Consider the following 21,589-nt stretch of genomic DNA (forward strand, 5'->3'; position numbering starts at 1 on the left):
CAAAAACAGTTGTGCATTACTATGTCTCCAGAACCTTAGCTTAAAATTTACTGTGACTATTTCAATAGTTTGTTGCTGAAGAATACAAAAGCACATTTCTAAAAAATCCTTTAGATGCACAATCTAAGTATGCAGCTTTAGCCTTAAATGCTTTGATTTTCAGACATGTAGTTTTTAAAATAAATTCTTTGAAAGAACACCCTTATCTAAAACACATTTTAATTTTAATTTCTATGCACAAAAACTTAATTCCGCTATCTTCCTGTCCTTTCTATTCAGCCAGACTCTCTTTTCACTACAACATTGAAGAGAGCTCTAAAAAGACAACATTCCTCTTCTTCCAGATAGCTGTACAAACGAGTTTCCTTTTTACTTGTATTTGATTAACTAGTTTTAAGAGAACCCTACTCCAAAATCAGTATCTTGCTAAGATATGAAAACCTTTGTTATGCCTACGATGTTTGGAAAAATATTGAACGTGAACATATGGTAAAGTTTCATCAATATGCCTTACGAAAATCACACAAATAAGTGCTCCCTTTTTCTAAAAGCAGTGAACTTTGTTATGAACAAACTAAACTTTTCTGACTGATTAATTTAAAATAAGGTCTTTGTTTCAGTGCATTTAAATATGCAGTATTCTGTCTTGATTACTTTATGAAGGCTTAAGGATATATTTAAAATATAAAATCAGTTTAGAAGTACTGATGAAGAGAATGTAAACCAGAGAAGGGCTGCACAATGTATTCCATAATGTCTAAGGGTGTATTCAGCAGGACAACTACCTTGCCCTTACTGTAAAGTTTTTGCAAATAAATCTCCAACAAACTTCAGAGTAGATCAACAAACCTGAGACAGACATTTTTTATTCCCAAATGTAGTGCTTTTAATTAGGTACCTTCTGCATGTCCAGTCTAAATCTGTCAGGCAGTGGAAAACTTGCTCCATTTGTTTTTTAGAAAGAAATATTATGAGTGTCTTTTGGGTTTAGGAGTTTGGCCAGAATGGATGAGCACAAAAAAGAAACAGCAACGAAGGGTCCTGTGGCACCTTATAGACTAACAGAAAAGTTTTGAGCATGAGCTTTCCTGAGCACAGACTCACTTCATCAGATGCTGGTCTTGGAAATCTGCAGGGCCAGGTATAAATAAGCCAGAGCAAGGGTGGGGATAACAAGGTTAGCTCAGTCAGCAAGGGTGAGGCTTACTACCAGCAGTTGATCTGGAGGTGTGAACACCAAGGGAGGGGAAGCTGCTTCTGTATTTAGCCAGCCATTCGCAGTCTTTGTTTAAGCCTGAGCTGAGGGTGTCGAATTTGCAGATGAATTGTAGCTCAGAAACTTCTCTTTGGAGTCTGGTCCTGAAATTTCTTTGCTGGTTTTTCTTTAAATTTCTTTCAAATTTCTTTGAAATTTCAGGACCAGACTCCAAAGAGAAATACTCAAAACTTTTCTGTTAGTCTATAAGGTGCCACAGGACCCTTCGTTGCTGTTACAGATCCAGACTAACACGGCTACCCCTCCAATACAGAAAAAAGAAGGAGCCCATGGGGTGAGGGTGAGTCTGCAAGAGGAGGGGGTGAAGTACGGGTGGGTCCACAGGCTGGGGAGCTTGCCCGTCCCCAAGGAGCAGCTTCACCCACTGCCCCTGGAATCAGGGAAGTTGTGATAAGGTGGCCTGTTCCTCTAAAGGCAGGTGGGGGGCGGTGGCAACCCATTTCCATTATCACACGCAGCTAGGAAGGGAGCAGGTGGTCCCTCTAAAGAGCTAAAAGGAGCTTAGTGAGAGGAGAGCTACAGAAGGCTACTAGGCTTCTTTGGCAGGCACTGGAAGAGACCTTGGTTGTTTGCTTTGCTCAAGGGACTAGCTTTGTTTGGTGAATTTTATCTTCCAATAGTTGAGGAAAGGGGCCTGTTCCAGCCTCTGGGAAGGGTGTGAGTGTCTACAGAAGTATTGCTCTTATTCCCCTTTTACAGATGGTAAATTGAGGTCTAGAGACACTAGGAGAACCTGTTGCCCACTGGGGTTCTGTGTGTGGCCCACAAGACATTTTGTGTACCATTGTCTCTGTGCAGGGTTGCTACATTCCAATCGTTTCAATCCACGTAGTTTTTCCAGCTGGTATCACCAACATGACAGGCACATAAAGCAAAGGCACATGAAGTGTGGGGAGTGCTGATTGCACACAACATTGGCTGTGAGAGCCGGGCATTCCCCCTGCATGTAACCAAAGCGCTGCTATGGTTCAGGTGGCACGCCCTGCCAATTCTAGGTGTGCAAGCAGTTAGCAAAACCACCCTATCCTGGGAGAGCAGCTTGGTTCTGACAATCTTGCAATCCATGGAGAGGAAGGAGGGCCATTCATGCAGTCCACTCACTAGACTAGGTTGTTTATCAGTGCACTAGGGGGATTTGTCTGAGAGTTCAGGCAGCTGTTGCACAGCAGGGATTTGAACCTGTTCTCCCACCTCCTAGACTAGGGTCCTAATTAGCAATCCCTGTAAGATGAGCACTTGGATGGCCACCGAGAAGAGATTCAGGAGCACCCCTCCCCCAGCTGATCAGCAGAGCACCCACAGTGGGCACCATGTGTTTCCGTTGTGGGTGCACATCTGTGCACGCTTCACTGCACATAAAATTTATTCTGCTCGTGGATGGAAAAAATCAAGAGCCTTTTATGATTCTGCCTGGTGCCAATGCAGGACCCCTGCAGCTACGGTGCTCTCTGTGTTCCAGGGATAAGCAAGCAGACTTCTTGGGAGTCTCGTTTTTTGAGTATCGGAGGGGTAGCCGTGTTAGTCTGGATCTGTAACAGCAACGAAGGGTCCTCTGGCACCTTATAGACTAACAGAAAAGTGTTGAGCTTTCGCGAGCACAGACTCACTTCATCAGATGCTGGATTTTTTCTTTTTTCATCAGATGCTCGTTTATTGAAGGATTTTGCCCCTACTGAATAGCTGAGTCTGTTTCATCCCTGCCATGAAAGCAGTAGAGTCAAACCTGAATTTGTTCCCTATTCCTTGTTTGTTGGGGGCGGACAGGGGTGTTTTATGTCTCTTTTAAAACCAGTACAACTCCATTGACATGACAGGGCGTGCACACGTACAGGATGACATTGCCTCTGGGAATTAATAAGAGGCAAGGGGTGGGGGCAGACAGCCCCCAGAGAGGAAATTTTGTTCCAGTGAAATGTAAACCATTATTCTTTTTTTCCCTTGTCTCCTTGGTGCGCCCCCCCCTTCTCAACTTGCCATGTTAAATTAATTTTTTCTGGTGACATGGCGCTTAATATGATTACCATCATCAACGAAGGTGTGTTCTCTCCTCCCCCACCTCAGTAGTGTAGTTCCTGTCCTATTTTGTAGCACCCTGCTCTGCCTTTTCACAGAGGGGGGAGACTCTGGTGAGAGCTGTATTTCTATGGAAAATATTTGAAGCGGTTAGTCCAAAGGTTTGAAGCAGGCCTGATTATCATTCATTTACTGTGAATAGAAATCTGGGGCCTGAAGACCCCAGTCAAGATCTAGGCCCCAGTGTGCAATGGAGACCAAAAATGAAGGGACTAATTTAGTAGATCTTTCTAGCAGAACAAATATTGGAGCAGTGCTGTGGAACAAACCCAATTGAGAATCAGGGTTTGGGGGTTTACTGGGATAGGCTCAGCACAGACAATAAACTCTCATTGCGTCAGAGCCCTTATGCATTATAGCACATTATAATGAGTTATGCCTTGGGATGCTGAACGTATTATCTGCCTCTGCACACCTGTCAAACACTGAATGTAAAATCGTGGAGCACTCTGTGGCAGTTTTTGAGTGTGGCAGGATCAGTCTTGCCCCTGCCCCTTGTTCGGCTCATGGTCCTGCAGATAATCTGGGTACTATGGTATAGGCCCTAGCTGCTGTTTGGATTTCTGTCCCTTGGCTGAAAGGATGCTGGGGTAGGTGCCCCCTGATCTGTCTGGGTTGAACAAGGGGTCCTCCCCAGCCACCAGCTGATCCCAATAGTCACCTTAGAGCAGGGGAACCCAAATACTCCCTGTGGGAAAGCCTCACCTCCCCTGCTGTCTCTGACAGAGCCAGTGTTCTTTCTTTCTCTGCTTTCATTATCATCTCCTCACCTCACTCCAACGTCCTCTTCTGCCCTTCTCCCAGCAGGGAAGGCTTTTAAAACATTTGGTGACATCCTCAAGTGAGCTCAGCTGGCCCTAACTGATTGATCGTAGCCCCTTCTCATCTACTTCCCCAGGTCAGCTGCTCTGTGCTGCCCTGAAGTAACCCTCTGCTAATTAGCCAGGCCATATCTGCTCTGGTTAAGGTGACCGTCCATCCTGGTTTTGGTGGGACAGTCCCACATTTGGGACACCAGGCTGGTATCCTGATTTATTTTGTCAAAGAGGCTAATTTCCACATAGTTTTAGGTGGCTGCCACCCACTTCTCCCAGCTGGGGGAGCCAGGAGCCAGACTGTGCGGCGGCATGGCTGCCCCCCAACTTTCCCTGGCTCCCTCACAGTGGCACGGCTGCCCTCCAACCTTCCCCCGGTGAGGGAGCCGGAGCTGGACCAGTGCAGTGGTGCCGCTGCCCCTCCCCAGCTTCTCTCGGCTGGAGAAGTGGGGCACCAGACCTGCGTAGCAGTGTGGCCGCTCCCCAGCTTCCCCTGGCTCCCCTGCCACGGCGTGGCTGTCCCCCAGCTGGGGAAGCCAGGAACCAGACTGGCAGCACAGCGGCCCCCTCAGCTGTTGGAAGCCAGAGCTTCACTGGCAGGATGACAGCCCCCACAGGGCAGCCACCTCCTCACTTCCATATAGGGTGACCATCTGTCCTGTTTTGGCTGGTATGGCATCATTCCCCTTATCCCATGTTTGGGTGGGGGAGATATGGTCACCCTAGCTCTGTTTAGAGCTCCCCTCTCCCCTTCTAAGATGGCCCTCTGGCCTGACCCTGGCATAGGAGTTAGGTCTCATCCTAGTCCATAATATACCACTGTCTCTAGTCCATAATATACCACTGTTCAGTAGCTATGTAGCCTGGGTTTGTCAAAAGCAGTGGATATCTTAAAAATCAACCACTGACTTCAGGGGCAGCAATGAGTTAGGCAGGTGCTGCTGCTCCATTGGAAACCCCATCCTGTTTAGACCACCTTGTAGGTCCCATTTTGCTAGTCAAACCAGGTTTGTTTGTGTTCTTATCATCCAAACAGCCAGGCAGCAGACACAAGATGCAAATGGCTAGGGGTAGATTAAGAACAGGCGGAGCCCTGGGACAACACAGTCACAAGGGCCCCCCCCATATATTAAAATATTAATGTAATGTCCTTATTTATGCTTTAAAATCCACTCATGCTTATTCTACTCATGCCGCATAATAAAATTACATTTAAATTCATTGTAAAATAAGAAGGACATGACACATTTCTTTTGTTCTGGTAAAGCAAATTGTTGAAACAAAATGGAGTTATGGAACCTTGGGGGCTCTGGGCCAGGTTAATTCACCACTGCAAAGAGCATCTGGTCGCATATGAGTGGCTTGGCAGCCTGGCCTCTTCAGATAATGTAAATCAACATTCATTTGCCAATGGATCCTGCTGAACACACTTAGCAATCAAGCAAAATTGTTTACTACGCTCAGCTTTCAGCAGCCAGCGTACAGGATTACATACAGTGAAGAGCATGCCCGTGCAGGGAAAACATAGTACCAAGGAAATAATGTTAATAAATAAGCTTTTTTGTTCCCACCAAGAGTTCAACATCCGCCTCAATATATACCCACAGACCATCATTATAACTCCAACTTGCTCTGTAGATGGAACTCTTCCAATCTGTGTCTTTAATGCTTCATGGCTAAGCAGTCTGGGCTGAACACTTAGCACCTTAGGGTGGCTATGCCACATGGGCCACCGTTCTGCAGTCCATGGCTAAGCTCCCAGTGAGCTCCATGGAACCAGAAATTAGCCCTTTGTTAGCCCTCTCATTGAAGTCAAGGGGAGGGGCAGATGCTCAACAGCTGGTGCAATGAATCTGTAGCACTTATACACCCCTTGTAGGGAAGTATTTTGCCCAGTAAGGGTAGTAGTAGTAGTACCCAGTGCACCCTGTAAGGGTACATCTACAGTATCCAGGAGATCGACCCAGCCAGGGTCAATGTTGCGGGGTTCAATTTTGTGCACCTACTGGGGATGTATGAATTGAACTATCAGGGGTTGTCAGTCGACCCCTTTACTACTCCTCATAACAATAAGGAAGAGAGGTTGTCAGGGGAATTTCTCCTGTTGAACTCCCTCAGTGAGGCCAGCCAGATAAGTTCATCACAGATGTGTCGATTCCAGCTACACAATTGCCACAGCTGGAATTGCGTACCTATGATTGACTTTAAGATCTAGTGTAGACCTGCCCTGAGCGACCATTATGCTGCTGTCAGTGGTCAAGGGGGCGTGTGGCGGGGGAGGAAGGGAGGGCTGGGAGAAAGATTATACCCAGCTCTGCTGGGCTGTCTGTTGGTGTGGAATGGATCACTACGGGAAGTTAGAGTCCAAATTGACAGCAACACCTCAGAGGATTCAGTGTAAGCCTGACGGGTCAACTACTTCTCTGTGACATTACGACACCTTCGGCCACAAGGAACTAGTACAGCCGAGAGGAGAATCGGACCTTTAACCTCCACTCCTGTGACAGGCAGGGCACAGAGAACAAGTGAGTCCCCAGACAGATGGCACTCGTTGGTGTACAGCTGTCCAGAGCATTCTGGTGAAATGTGATGATGAACCTCTTTGGCTCAGAGTAACTTACAGAGCGTGGTTCTTTGTTCTCGGTCTAGTGTGGGAAGCGCGGTGCTTTTATTCACTATGTATAAAGCTATGTGGTTAGAATGTTGTTATGGGCGCCAAACGGAAGCCTGGGGTCTGGTGGAGCATCTCTGGTTCCGGCTTTTTCCAGGAGTGCCTTAGAAAGGCTCCTCTGTAAAACAAACAAAACCCAACATCACAATGACTGGGTAAGTCCGTGGTTTTATACCCTTACCTCCACTGACCCATCTTGACTGAGTCCACTAGAACAGCCCAACATACGAGGAAAGAGAATACAAGCTATGGAATGAATGGATAATTATTTCAGGGTACAATCCTGTAGCCCATAATCAGCCAAAACCTCCTTTCATTTCACACTGTGGAGTATTCTGTTTGAGTTGTGTGGCATCTTCCAATGTATAAATATGATGTCTCCAAGAAAAAGGCAGCCATTTTGCAATCAGGCTGGTGCAGTCTGAGAAGAGACACATACTGGGTGCTCTTTCATGGACGCTTGTTTCTCCTGCCCCGCCCCAATATAAAACAAGGGTAGTTCTGGTTGACAGAACAAGGTAGCATTGTGTGGAAAAACACAAACAAAGCAATGGGAAATTGTCCTGAGTCAGGACTGCAGCATTATGGCCAACGTCTGTATAGTTAGCACCACTGTGGGCTGGTCCATGCACAGCTTCTGCACCGGTGTAACTGTCACGGGAATTATTAGGTTCTCATCAGTACAGTCGCACTGGTACAATTCCTAGAGTGGATGCCATTATGCCAGTATAAAGTGCCTTATAGTTTATGGTCCTTTGAATACAGAGATAAACTACACTGAATAAGCAACTTTTAGATGGGTATACTTGGGCCCCGTTCTAGTGAGGTTGTCCTGTTTGTATTGCACCAGCATAATGCAAGCGGTGTAACATGAGTGAGAGGGTGGTGGTGTGTGTAAGCCCTTAATTAAGAGGTGATTGTTAGAAAGTAGTTGGTTCTCAACATTGTGTGGTGTATGTCAACAGGGCCATCCTTACAATTCACATGAGTTAAGTAAGGCTGCCTCCCCAGTGTGGCTTCTCCCAGGTCTTGGGGCTTTCTTTGCCCCCATTCTCCACCCTCATGGCTTTAGTCAGGGCTCAAGGCTTCCCTCACACCCCATTCCATGGCTTCCCTCATCACCCACCCTGCCCGCCCCATGCACACCTTCTGCTGGGGCTCAGGGCTTCCCTGGGGACAGTGTGAAGCTGCGGACAGCTTCTCTTCACCCTCCCTATGGGTGGTGGGGGAAAGGGCAGGGAGAACGGCAGGGTATGACTTAGGTGGGGTTGATCCTGCTTGGGGCAGGGGGCTGGACTCGATGACCTCCTGAGGTCCCTTCCAGCTCTGTGATTCTATGATTCTGTGATTCTAAGGCACCCCTACTGCTGTTGGCTGAGAGAGCAGCCGGAGGCCCAAAAGGAACCAGAGGATGGTTGTCAGGGCAATCCATAGGAACACAATCACAGGCAGCTGCACAGGTGCACCTCAGAATTTGTTATCCTAAATTTTCAGGTTCCTACATGGCCGCATGCTCTGCGTATGCCTAAGGGTGGCCCTGAATCTCGAGTACCTATCATCTTGTCTGCTAGGACAGCTGCAGAGCTCATGCTTTATAAAAGGACAGCAAGGAGCTGATGTTTAATGTGTGTAACTGAGTTGGTATTAAAATACAGGGAGATACCTTTCTAGCATTCCCTACAGGAGAGAGGCGATAAAATTCAGTACTAACCTTTGGCAGCTTTTGAGGTGGAAAGAATGTAAGACTACACATCAGGACCACCCAAGTTCTAATCTCTGCTGTTGCCCTAAGGTGTAGTTTTGGGCAGTCGCAATGCAGCTGGGGGACCAAATTCAACCCTTCCTAAGGAGTTAGCTTGCTTAGTGCATGAAGGGTCTTGAACATCAGAACATAGTTTCTAAACACACATACCACTATCATCACTGAACTACCCTGAGTTCCCTGCAATTCTTTAATGCTTCCGGGGGCACCTGCTACAGGAAATGCCCCCTCATCCCTATCAGCCCAGCACCTAGTAACAGTAGATAACTCTAATTGGGTTATGTTGTCTTTCTTAAAAATATGGTACCTGGTTTTCCAGCATTCGATTTTGGTTTCCTCCTGTTACTTCGCAACGAAGCCAGACGGAGGCATTTGATCTGAACAAATGAATAACGACAATGAATACAAACGACCATAGCTCTGCATCCTTCATGCAGCCACACTTGGTGAGGAGACAACTGCGTCTCTGCACCTGGCCTTGAGACCTGAGGACACTGCTGCCCCTGCTCCAGAAGAGCTCTAATTATGCTCCTCACGCTCTGCTCATGTTTCGGAAACAAATGGGGAAGTGAAGGGAGAGCAAGAGGATGAGTGCTGTGCAGGATCTGACCCTAGAATCAAGGGGCCTGGCTCTTAGTTACTCCATTCCTGCATTTTAGCCAGAGGTGGGAGGGAGCATAAAGGGGATTTTTGGTCATCTTTTGGCTGTGTATTCTGGGGCTATGCAGGAGCTTGTCTGTGGCCCCTTCTGAGCCCTAGAAAGCAGGCAATAGCCATGCTTCAGTCATATGGAGGAGCTCCCCCCTACACCAGGCACTGGGAATAGAGCTGTGCAGGATCTTATGTTAGCATTACAGTGGCTCTTCCCAGGTTTCTTCCTCAGAGGGCTGTTTGCCCTGATGTTGGACTGGGCTGAGTTGGGCAGTGTCAGTCTAAAGTAATTGCATTCAAGTTGGGAATGGAGGCCTGAAGGAGTTCTCCAGGGTCACCAAGGCCAGCCCCATGCTATCAACAGGCAAATCCCTCCTCCAACCCCTCTGTAAATGTTTCAAGCTCCATCTCAAAACTAGCTTGTGGCTTGCCCTTCCTATGGGAAGGCTGTTCTGTAAGCTCACACCTGCGATAGCTATAAAACTGCTTCTAATTTCCAGCCTGAATCTATTTCTAGCCGATTTATACCCATTTATTCTTGAGCCAACAGTGTCCTTCAGCTGAATAAGAGTGAAATTCTACTAGATTGACCTGTATAAATAAAAATGGAGTCTGATCGGTTGTCTACTCCATGTCCAGTTCAGGGTTGCCCATGATCTCAGTAAGGCCTTATCTCCACTATGTGGTGGATTGACGTGGCAGTGATCAATCCACCAGCCATTAATTTATAATGTCTACTGTAGACTTAATAAATTGATTTCCAAGCTCACTCCAGTCAACACAAGAAGAGTAGTTGGCATTGATGAAGGAGCAACCCCCATTGAACTGATCGCAGGCAAGACACTACAGTAGGCGTGTCGACTTCAGCCATGCTATTTGTGTAGCTGAAGTAGATTGATGGTGAAAGTAAGTGTAGACAAGGCCTAAGTATTGAGCAACAGAAGAGTCACGTGTGACAGATCTGAAGTATCACTGGTCTAGACTGAGGTTGTCAAAAGTCCAGCTGTCCTTAGCACCCCTATACTCTTCTCCAGCATCAGAATACATACTTGGAGCATTCCTCACCTCGTGCTTCCTTAGAGTTGGACGTGGGAGAAGGATATTGCACTGGGAACAGCTCACCAACACATCGTAAGTCATCGAATCTTCGGAATCCCGTAGAGCATTGAAAACCGGGCGACCTGGTACTTTTTTGTTCTTCAGTGGCTTGAGTGAGGGCCTGGAGGCAGAAGATAAGTCCTTTTCCTTCCTTTTGGGGCGAACGTCCTTCCATGCCTCAGACGCATTCTCATGGGAGGAAGACATAGCCAGAGAGTGGGGAGGGAGTGGGTGGGATTTTGTAACTGACTGGCTGGCAAGACTCTCTGCAAGTTTGGAGAGTGGGCTGCACTCTTTCTGTGAAGGACAGTGAAAGGAATAATAAAGACAATGGAACTTGTCAGATGGTGAATCAATAAGAGGTGACACTGACAGTGGTAGAGTGCATATGTGCACAATGAGTTAATACAGGGGTTGGCAACCAAAGGCCATTTGTTTCAAGTTTGGTAAAAACTCAATAATTCAAGAGCTACAATGCATGTGAATACGAGACAGTCCTTAATAAATAACCTCAAACCGTACCTTTTGTCACCACTATTTTAAGAACAGCGTGCATACAATGATATGTAATGCAACAGATACCTATTTACTGCAATTACACATATTCACAAATTTTTTACAAATTCTATTTCCTCACAAAAACAGTAAGAATGCATCTGGCAAAGTGGGTCTTTGCCCATGAATGCTCATGCTCCACTTAATTTGTCTATAAGGTGCCACAGGACTTCTCCTTGTTTTTGCAGATATAGACTAATACAGCTACCCCTCTGATATTTATTTCCTCATGGTTTACCTGTGTGTGTGTACTACTATCTTTCTGACTTTCACTCCTGAACCTATTTTAATTATGCCAATTTTACTTCACATTTAATTTCAGTTTTCTTTCTTAAAATGCGTGTTGCCCTTCACAGCTGGAATCCCACAAGCTTCCTTTTTCTTTTCAAAATCAAGACTTTATTAGCAACATGATCAAAACACAGCTACAGTATCATATCCCACAATGCACTACACATATTAAAGGGAGAGTTATCCAACATTTTGAGATCACATTGTTTGCTATTTAGAAATGATGTGTTCATTACTGGGATTTTTAGATGTTCACCATTTATTGCAAATAATCAGAGAAGTTTTTTTACTTTGCAATTATATTGTTGGGAGCCACAAAGAACTCCTTAAAGAGCTGCGGGTGGCTTTGGAACCGCAGATTGCAGACCCGTGACTTAATATAAGAAAAAATTACAAACATTAGAATGAGATAATGGGAGACTAAAAGCCAGTAAAGATAGGGGTCTTTAAAAAAATAGTGAGGAGAGAGAAAAGTGCTACAAAGCCCAGAACAACTAAAAGTCTTCCCTGCGATGGGGAAGCCACTGTGTGCAAAGGGAGGAGGATGGAGTCCAGACAGATGCTCCAATGGGGAGGCAGGCTTTTAGTAGGAGCCTGTGTGGAAAAGGCACCAGCACATCGGCTCAAAGGTCAGTGGCAGCCCTTTCAGAACAGAGATACCCTTAGGGGAACAGAGCTGGGACCTGTGTTCTTCAGGGCTTTATTAACCAGGCTCACTCAATGTGCCACTTCCTAGGCAGTGGGTGGGAAGGATGCAGGGAGCATGTAATGTTATAGGTGTTGGCGTTCTGCACCAGCAGCAAGAGGTTAAGAACCTGGGAAGTAGCCCTGCCAAAGAAGGACTGGCACTAACAAGGGCACATGCAACTGGTGCAACCTGGTTGTTGGATAGCAATGACTGTGCAAATAGAGCAGCCAGAACATGTTGCCCAACCATATTCAATGCATGCCTTTTGACAGAAAGGGCCTGTTTTGAATGATGCCCAAGCTCTTTGCCAGTTTACCTCCCCAACTACTTACCAGGTGCTGGAGGTATTGGTCATCTGGGAAGAACTTATCGCATTGCTGACAAAGATTGTCCTGGAGACCTTGAAAGGAGAAAGGGAAAGCGATCCATTGGTCATAAACAGAGTTGTAAAATACTGTACCCAGCTCCTCCAGCACAGGTCATGCTGACCGCCACAAGGGGCACCTGATCCAAATGCCTCTGATCTTTAAGGGACCAGCACCTAAGTCAGAAATGGATCGGAACTGGGCTATTGGATCCTATTGAACGAATTCAAGTTCTCTGACCTTCCTCCATGCTGATCTTTGGAGTGGTTGAAATCCAAGTCTGGAGCCACTTTTCCCTAGAGGGCACATTCATCATTCTTTGTGATGCCTGTCCTTCACAATCATTGGTAGAATTCACAGATGAGCATCACTTATCCTATCACGCTTCAGCCAACCTCTTCTTTCACCCAACAGAAAACTATCCCTGGCCCCAAGGGACCATGATGCTACGGAACTCTACAGTAAAGTGCCTTGCCTGGCTTTTGAAACTTCAGTAGGAAGAAAGCCCATCTCAGATCTGCTACTTTTTTTTTAAAGATCTTTGTAACAAGCTGGCAATGTGAACCCTAAATACTCCACCAGCCTAGGAGGTGCTGAACCTGGTGGGAAAGGCTCAAGTTGGTCCTCTGTTACAGTTAAGGATACATTCATACTTAACAGGAGATCAGCCCAGTCAGGTTCCATCTTTCAGGGTTCAGTTTTGTGTGGCTAGTGGGGACATGCAAAAATAGAACTATCAGGGCTTGACAGTCAACCCCAATACTCCTCATTATCGTGAAGAGTCAGGGAGGCTGGCAGATAAGCCAATTGTAGATATGTCAGTTCCAGCTACACAATTGCTGTAGCTGTAATTATGTATCTGGGATTGACTTTCAGGTCTAGTGTTGACTTGCCCTAAGATAGGTGGGAGTACCTCTCCAGGAGAGAGGCTCAGCTAGGGTGTGGGCTCTAAGAGCAGTCAAGCTTGAAGGTTAAGGCAAATCCCAGGAAGCGGAGGGAGAGTGGGGAGTCCATGCTTTAGGTAGCATTTACAAAGGTGCTGGTTCAGTCACTCTCAGCAAATTGCAGTACAAGTAAAGTTGTACCACCAGCATGATAACTGGATTGGCTTAATGGGATCGGATCCCTGCCTGAGCAAGGACACTATGCTCTGGTTCTTGCACACCCAAAAGTGCCCTTAAAGCCCACAGAAATTTTGGGGGAACAAGGAATGGCCGATTGGGCCCCAAAATGTTGCTCTAGCTGAAATGTTGATGGTGTGATTGTTATTTAACAAGGCACCTTTACATGGCCAGAGAGTCTTAAAGGGGCCTCTTGGAGATAAAAATAAAGCCTGTGGTTTGCATTATGCCATTGTACATGCAGAGCAACCCCACTGCCATGAACAGAGCTGATCTGGATTTACAATTGGGGGTATAAATCAGAGCAGAATTTGGCCCATTAGCTGTGGCTGGTTAGCACCTGGGTGAACAAAGTGAGGGGTGGGCTCCCTTGGGTGGGGTGAAGTTTAAGAAGGGGGTTGAGCACGATCAGCTGCTGCAACTCAGGCTCATCCATCTTACTAAAATGTTGAAATGTGTTACTGTTTTTATGCATTTATCAGTATAGACATGTGAATACAGATTTTTTACCGTTTATATTCTTTTTCCTTACACATGCTGAAAGGTCTTTTTTTTTTTTTTTTACATATGAACATAATGAAAACTTGTCTGTTTGGATTATATTAGACAGGCTGGGGGAGCCTGCTAATTGCAGAGCCAAAAAGTGGGACCTGACGTAAAAAGTTTGCTCAGCCCTAAGTTAGACAATAACCCCTTGTGAGGATTTTCATTCTATACGGGACTTCTTGGAGAAGTGTGAATAATTCCACAGGACAAAGGACTTTCCAAAGCAACAGGCCCTGGTGCACCCTGACCTTGTACCAGATAATGAAAAATTCTGGCTACCTGAGGGTGGGAGAATGGAGGGTTCACAAGCAGACGCGTTGCTGGTTTGATAGCGTATCTCTCCACTGTTCGACAGCTGACTGCCAATCTGACACACATCTTTGTGCTTGTCCAAATCCTTGTACATGACGTATTTATTACACTCCCAACAGAGCTCAGTTCGACTTCCACAGGCCTCGAGGTGCCTCTGCAGCTTGTTGAAGGGCATTTCCAGCTCGCAGAATGTGCATTTCAGGGCTCTTTCGTTACATTCATTGGTCTGCAGGTGGGCAGAAGAAATTATTGCAAACAGTCAATCAGAGCTGAAAGATTAAGAATGTCGGACTGCAGGAATCATGGTCCATCAGAGCCACCCTTAGGATTTATGGAGTGCTAAGCAGTACTACAGGTTGAACCTCTTTAATCCAGCACCCTTGGGACCTGACCAGTGTAAGACAAGAGAATTTGCTAGACCATGGGACATCAATATTTTCTAGAACATTACCAACACTTCCACTGCTTACTAGGCTCTTAGAAGACATTTAGGGGTAAACTACAGCTAAATAACAGCACAGAACACTGAGAGCCAGGACTGGTGGCTGTAAACAAACTTTATGGGTTCTCAGGAAACTTGGCCACACCCATGATAAGTGGTCATCTGGCTAGCTAAAATCAGGCCGGATTACAGAGGTTGTTGGACAAGAGAGTTATGGATTAGAGCGGCTCAACCTGTATCAATTTGGTGACTCTGTGGCCAACAGCTGCTGGAGGGGTGTAACGATTTTTATAATCTTCAGCAACACACTGATGAAATATTTTTAAAATAAATTTGAAACTAAGTTACTGTTCACTAACACAGTAAAATTCAGAAACTGACAGGGTTAGCAAATGCTTGTTAAATGGCTTCATTACTACCTGAATGGCTCTTTCACAGGTTCTGCTAATATCTCTGGAAGGCTTTTACGTCACTGGGACTATGTCTACACTGCAGGTCTTTTGAATTGTTACTTATTCCAAAGTTCTAATGTCCAAATAAGTAATGTCAGAAAACCATGTTCATGTTCACTCAGCCACAGCGTTGTGAAAGGGAATGTTCTCATTTACAGCCACAGTTCACTGCCACAGAATTGCAAAAGGAGCCTTCAGATGAGCTGGAAATAGCTGTGCTTTGTTCACAAACACTTCTTTTCGACCTTGAAGAGGGTGGGGGAGAGTCATTTGCAGAACTGGAGCTTTATCTCAAATTAGTCTGCTTTGCTGGAGGAACTCTTTGGTTCCCCTCCCCCCCGCCCCCCAAAAAAAGTTTTTTTTTTCTTTTTTTAAAAATACAAACCAAAAACAGAAAAGCCCAGTGTAGACAAGTCCTAAGTCAACTATATCCCCTCCTTAGGAAGCAGAACCACAGAAGAAGCACAGGAAGAGATAGGTGGGTGTACATTAAGACTCAGAGGGACCCCCAAATCTTCGGATGCACTAAAGGATGGGTAAGGATGGCTCTGTGATCTGTCCTGAACATGTCCTCACTAACTTCTCCATCCTCACTGAGATCCACATCTTCTTCCTAACCATTCCCACTGTCTGCTTCTCCCATCTCAGGCCTGGTCTACACTAGGGATCAAAGTTGATGCCAGATACACAATTCCAGCTACGCCATTACCCTAGCTAGCATTGATGTGTGGGGATCGACTTTGTTTCCTGGTGTAGACTGAGGCTCTTTGAGCTCATGTGGATGTCCCTTGCTCCACGCAGGAGTGTGGAGTAACAGGGCTTGACAGTGGAGCCCAGAGAGATCGATTTTGCCATGTCTTCACTAAGCAGTAAAATCAATCTCCAAAAGATCAACTGCGGTGCATCAAACCTTCCCTAAGTACAGGCAGACCCAAAGCTTTGTACCTTCTTGCAGGTCATCCCTATGCTTGGAACAGCCTCTCATTTTCCATAGCCTCCTCCCCGGAACGGTCCAAGACATGAAAACAGTAGCACCATGAGCAGGGTTCCCTCTCATTTTTTTCATCCATGGGCTGAATAAATTTTATTATGTGTACCAAGGCATGTATGGATGTGCACCACCAATACATACACATGCTGCCAGTTATGGGTGGCTGTGGGTGCTCTGCTAATCAGCTGGGTGGCACCTGAATCTCTCCTGGGGGGCCACCCAAGCACTCAGCTTAAAAGGAATGTTGTCCATGAGCTGTACCGAGGTGACTGAAGAGTTTAGCCAAGCCCTGCTGAACTATGTGGAAAGGAGAGGGTAGGCACAGTGCTAAGTCTGTTTAAATATAAAAGGTTTCTGTTAAACTAAGGTAATGGCTAATGGCACTGAAGCTATTTTTAGAGTGGGAATGCTGAGTTACTCCCCCCGGGTCCCATTCACATCGCTCACCATCCCAGGCTGGGTTACACCTAGGGTTGCCAGCTCAATCAGATGTATTTGCAGCAATGGCACCCAGTCTGCCCAGGCTGGGAGAGTTGGAAATCTAGCCACAGCTGTGGAGCTGCAGGTCAAGGTCAAGAGTGCAGTGTGCAGGGACGGCAGCCTGCAGAGACCGTGGGGATGGTAGGACCCCAGAGCCCGTGGAGATGGTAGGACCCCACAGGGGCTGTCTGGAGGTCAGGAGCCAGGGCTGGTGGAGCTGGCAGTGGGTTGACAGCAGAGCCAGTCCCTTGGCACATGGAATCAGGGTGGGGGGGTAGCACCCCCAGATTTTGCACCCATACTTCCCATTGCTATGGGAATGGCTATCATGCTTAAGATGTCTGACTCTGGGCCAGTTCTGTTTCAGAAGGCAAGCCCAAGAGGTTTATTTTTGCAGTCACCTCCCTCCAGTGCATCTCAAGGTGATTTTTCAGAGCTCATTGAATAGGATTCTGCTTTTATCCATTGTGCTACTCACCTTGTGACTCTCCAGCAGGTATTTCTGCATGCTTTCATGACATAGTTTACATCTGACCTGAAAATGAAAGGGGGAAAGATGTAGCAAGTTGCTTAGGGGAAAACACAAAACAGAGGCTTGAAAAAATTTTAAAGATATGTGGTGTTATCTCATGCCAACTCCTCTTCAAGCTAATTGCCCATTTTCACCCCGCTTGTTGAAAAGCTGGAGGAGATTGTAGTTTTTGAAGCAGTTTATGTTTAGTGGAAAATACAATTCTCATCTAGCTGCTCCAGTGCTGCATTTGACCATTTATTTGGGCGTTGGGCCTGAAAGTTCCCCAAGATCAATGCTAAGGACAAGATCCACAAATATATTTAGGCTTTTAACTCCCACTGATTTCAGTGGCCTACAGCCCTATCGATACAGGGACAGATGCAATGTTCCCTCTGGGTATTTTTTTTCCATCCATATGCAGAATAAATTTTGTTATGTGCACTGAGGGATGTGTGGATGTGCACCATCAGTAGATACACACGCTGCCAGCTGTGGGCACTTGGCTAACCACCTGGGTGCCATCTGAATCTCTCCTGGTTGGCCGCCCAAATGCTCAGCTTACAGGGAAGGCTGGCCACATGCTCAGCTGGTGTAAGATACCCTAGCTCTGTTTAGATCAGTGGTGTTATGATCAGTTACACTTGCTGAAAACGCGCTCCAACAGGACTTGATTCCCCCACTCTGCTATGCTAGTTTTATGCACTGCAATCAAAGGCCTGGGTAACAGAGTGGTGTCAGGCCCAAGCAACACCAAGCCCAAGAGACCTAGGCCTCAGCTTGACCATGTGACTGCCACGTGGTTGAATGGAAGCGGTGAGCATGGAGGAGAGGGTATTTTCTGCTCTTTAGCTGCAGACATTTGTTGCTACGTGACATCCAAAAGCCTGGCTGGGCTCAAAAGAAACAGAGCTCATAAGTGGCAGGTCTTGTTGTTTCAGGAAAAGAAGCAAATCCCACCTGCTTATGTGCTTCTTCCTGGTGGTCCAGCATCTCCTTTAGCGCAATAGGTTCATCACACTGTGGACAGATAGCGAGAAACCGCACACAATGGGCCTCGTGGAGAGAGAAGTTGGCAGCAGACACATCTCGTTTGCTGTGTGGCATGGAACGGGAAGAAAAGGAATGTTACTGGACCTCCTTTAACTCAACTGCTGGGTGGCTGCCCAAGCGCCCATGACAGAGAACAGTAAGCTGGTGTCTGACTGTCCTCTCACATATGTACACATCAGGAGTAACGCTGCATCCCAGAGAAACTGGGGTGTATGTTCAGATGTGGAGTTGCAAAGTTTGGAGGCTGATTGCAGCACTCCTAAATTTTGGAGAACTTCAGTCTTCAGTAGATCTAGCACAAAGTACATCAGTGGAGAATCTGCTCCATAGATTTTTGGGCATGATTATAATCATTTGTTTAGATTTCCAAAGGCTGGGAAGATAGGTACGGTCTGGGTTCCTGTTAAGACAATGGCTATCAACTTTTCCAGACTACCATATCTCTTTCAGAAGTCTGATTTTCCTTGTGTATCCCAAAATGTCACCTCCCTTAAAACTACTTGCTTACAAAAGCAGACATAAAAGTACAAGAGTGGAACAGCATGCTATTAAAGAAAAATTCCCAACTTTCTTATTTTACTATACAAATATAACATAAATCAATTGAAATATAAATATTATACAGGTTGAACCTCTCTAATCTGGAACTCTCTCATCTGGCAACCTCTGTAAACTGGCATAATTTTAGTTAGACAGATGACCACTTATCATTAATTTGGCCAAGTTTCCCATGGTCCCATAAAGTCTGTTTCCAGCCACCAGCCCTGGCTCTTGCTGTTCTGTGCTAGCAACGAAGGGTCCTGTGGCACCTTATAGACAGGACCCTTCGTTGCTGCTACAGATCCAGACTAACACGGCTACCCCTCTGATACTTGTTCTGTGCTGTTATTTAGCTGTAATTTACTCCTAAATGTTTTCTAAGAGCCCAGCAAGCAATGGAAATGTTGGTCATGTGAAGAACAATATTGACCTCCTGTGGCCCAGCAAATTCTCTCATCCGGCATGAGTCAGGTCCCAAGGGTACCAAATGAGAGAGAGTCAACCTGCACTTACATTTCAGATTATAGGCAGTATATAAAACAATGTCTATATAAAATTTTTAGTTTCTACTTCCATAGTTAACTTTTTTTCTGAAGCCTGTTGTAAAAATAGCTAAATGAGTTGATGTACCCTCAGAAGACGTCTGCAAAGGGATATATGTATCTCTGGTTGAGAACCACTGCCTTGGGCTGTCACCCTGTGAGTAGATTTAGGGACCCCTGATATTAATGGGAGGGTGAATTTTGGGGGATGTGGAGAGTTAAGTCATTTTAGCGGCAGGAAAAAACATGGGCCATGAAGGGAAACTGAGGCACCGGCAGCATTTGGAGGCACCCTGTTGGAGATCCCTATTGCAGATTCCATGACAACTAACTTTCCCTGTAGTTATTCCCTAATCTGTGAATTCTTTCTGCTTCTTTTGAAGCAGCTGATACTTTCTGTCCCCAGTGATAAATGACTCTCTGGTCTGACCAGTTTGTTGTTTCCTATATTCCTGGGCATTTGTGCAAGCAAGCAGAATGCAGACAGTAACCAGCACGTAAGCTTCTTTCCGTCAGTGGGGAAAAGTTCTGGTCTGGCTATGGTGTGAAGTGGGTCTGTCCCATGAAAGCTCACCTAATAAACTATTTTGCTAGTCTTTAAAGTGCTACTTGACTGCTTTTTGTTTTGATGGGGAAAAAGTGTGTGTTTTTAAAACACAACAATAGCTAAAAACTCTTGGCAACTTTTTGCAAAGTTTAACACAAAGCAAGTAACTCTTCACCACCTCAGGGGCCCACCCTGCCCTTGTCTTCCTACATTCACTGAGACTAAAGGGGAACTCTCTTCTAAACTAAAGCAATGATTATCAGCTTTTCCAGACTACTGTACCCCTTTCAGTTTCATTGGTTTTGTTCCCCTGCCTCCAAATTTCACATTGCTGAGGAACTATTTGCTTACAAAATCAGGCATAAAGCTACAAGAATGTCACAGCACACTATTAGGGTAAAAGTGCTTACTTCCTCATTCTCACCATAGACATAAAATATATCCACTGGATTGTAAATATTATACTTCCATTTCACCATTGAGATCACTAGGAGCAAGTCAATGTCTGTATAAGGTTTTCATTTGTATGGACTTTGCTGGTGCTCTTTTGGTAGCCAGCTGTAAAATTAAGCAGCTAGAAGAATTGATGGACCCCTAGAAAGATGTCTTGTTGAGAACCACTGGTCTAGATCGTCCTCGGGCCTTGGATCTAAGCATCACTTTGGTGAAATAAAGGCTTTCTTACCAGTTCTTGCAGAATCTGCTCTCCTCCTCCATGGTTTCTGTCGGGCTGTGCCCCTCTTTCTTTCTCTTTTCTTTCAGCCTGTAGTGAAAGAAATGAAACCGAAACTGTCTGTAATCCTAAACCCTGTGACTGCCTACAAAAATCTGTGAAGCGGTAGGGGGAATGGGGGGTGGGGGGAGGGCAGCCTTAGTGGAGGCATTTTTACCAAGAGCTGGGGTGAGCCCCCTTCCTGGAATGGGTTCAGAGCCAAGCTATTGTCCAGGTGCTGTGTGTTTGGGGAGCTAATGTCCACCTTCTTCCTCTGTCTCCCAGCTTAGTTTGACTACCGTAAGGCAGTGGCTCTCAGTCTTTCCAGGTGACTGTACCCCTTCAGGAGTCTGGTTTGTCTTGCCTATGCCCCATGTTTCACCTCACTTAAAATGACTTGCTTACAAAATCAGACATAAACATGGAAGTGTCACAACACATTATTCCTCAAAAACAGACTTTCTCCTTTTTATGGTATAATTATAAAATAAATCAATTAGAATAAAAATATTGTCCTTGTATTTCAGTATATAGAGCAACATAAGCAAGTTGTGGCCTGACTTTTCTGTAGCCTGCTGTAAAATTGGGCAAATACTGTCTCTAGATGAGTTGAAATGGACATACACCCCCTAGGTGATTTCAAAGTGATGATACACCCTGGAAAACCTCTGTATCCAGCAGGGTACAGGTATGCCTGGCTGAGATCCACTGCACTAAGCAATTTGCCTTGCTGCATTGCAGATTTGTTCTGGATTCTCCAACGCCTGCGGGGAGGAGATTCTTCTTCACCCAGCCTTGAGGCTGCTTTGCACAGATGGCCAGTTTGCAGAGTCAAACTTCTTTCTGTCAGGGACAGCACAGTAATCTGCTCCCACACTCCCTTCTTGCCTATTGGTGAATTCTTTTCCGGAGGACTTAACACAGAGAAAATAACTGGGTTTGGGTGAATTCCTTGGTCCTTGGCAAACAGGTTTCCTGGAGACCACAAGATGGTGCTAGAATGCTCTTGCTTGCCTCTTAACTTTGTCTGTCTGTGTGTTGTGTGGCTCGCTATAGGATCCCAGCCTTAGGAAATGGAAAAGACCTATTGGAACA

The 21,589-nt window shown here is 45.8% G+C and overlaps 1 protein-coding gene across 1 annotated transcript; it reads right to left on the reverse strand.

The window, feature by feature from the left end:
* Positions 1-5,429: 5,429 nt before the first annotated feature.
* XAF1 (XIAP associated factor 1) lies at positions 5,430-20,529 on the reverse strand. Its single transcript, XM_075013813.1, has 8 exons — positions 20,468-20,529; positions 18,061-18,196; positions 17,068-17,124; positions 14,192-14,450; positions 12,213-12,280; positions 10,314-10,643; positions 8,905-8,974; positions 5,430-6,953 (listed from the first exon to the last, which is right to left on the reverse strand). The coding sequence occupies exons 1-8, from the start codon at positions 20,497-20,499 to the stop codon at positions 6,940-6,942; spliced, it is 966 nt and encodes a 321-aa protein (XP_074869914.1). The 5' UTR covers positions 20,500-20,529; the 3' UTR covers positions 5,430-6,939.
* Positions 20,530-21,589: the final 1,060 nt, after the last annotated feature.

The sequence above is a fragment of the Carettochelys insculpta genome, chromosome 19, assembly GCF_033958435.1.
Source record: "Carettochelys insculpta isolate YL-2023 chromosome 19, ASM3395843v1, whole genome shotgun sequence".
Lineage (NCBI taxonomy): Eukaryota > Metazoa > Chordata > Testudines > Carettochelyidae > Carettochelys > Carettochelys insculpta.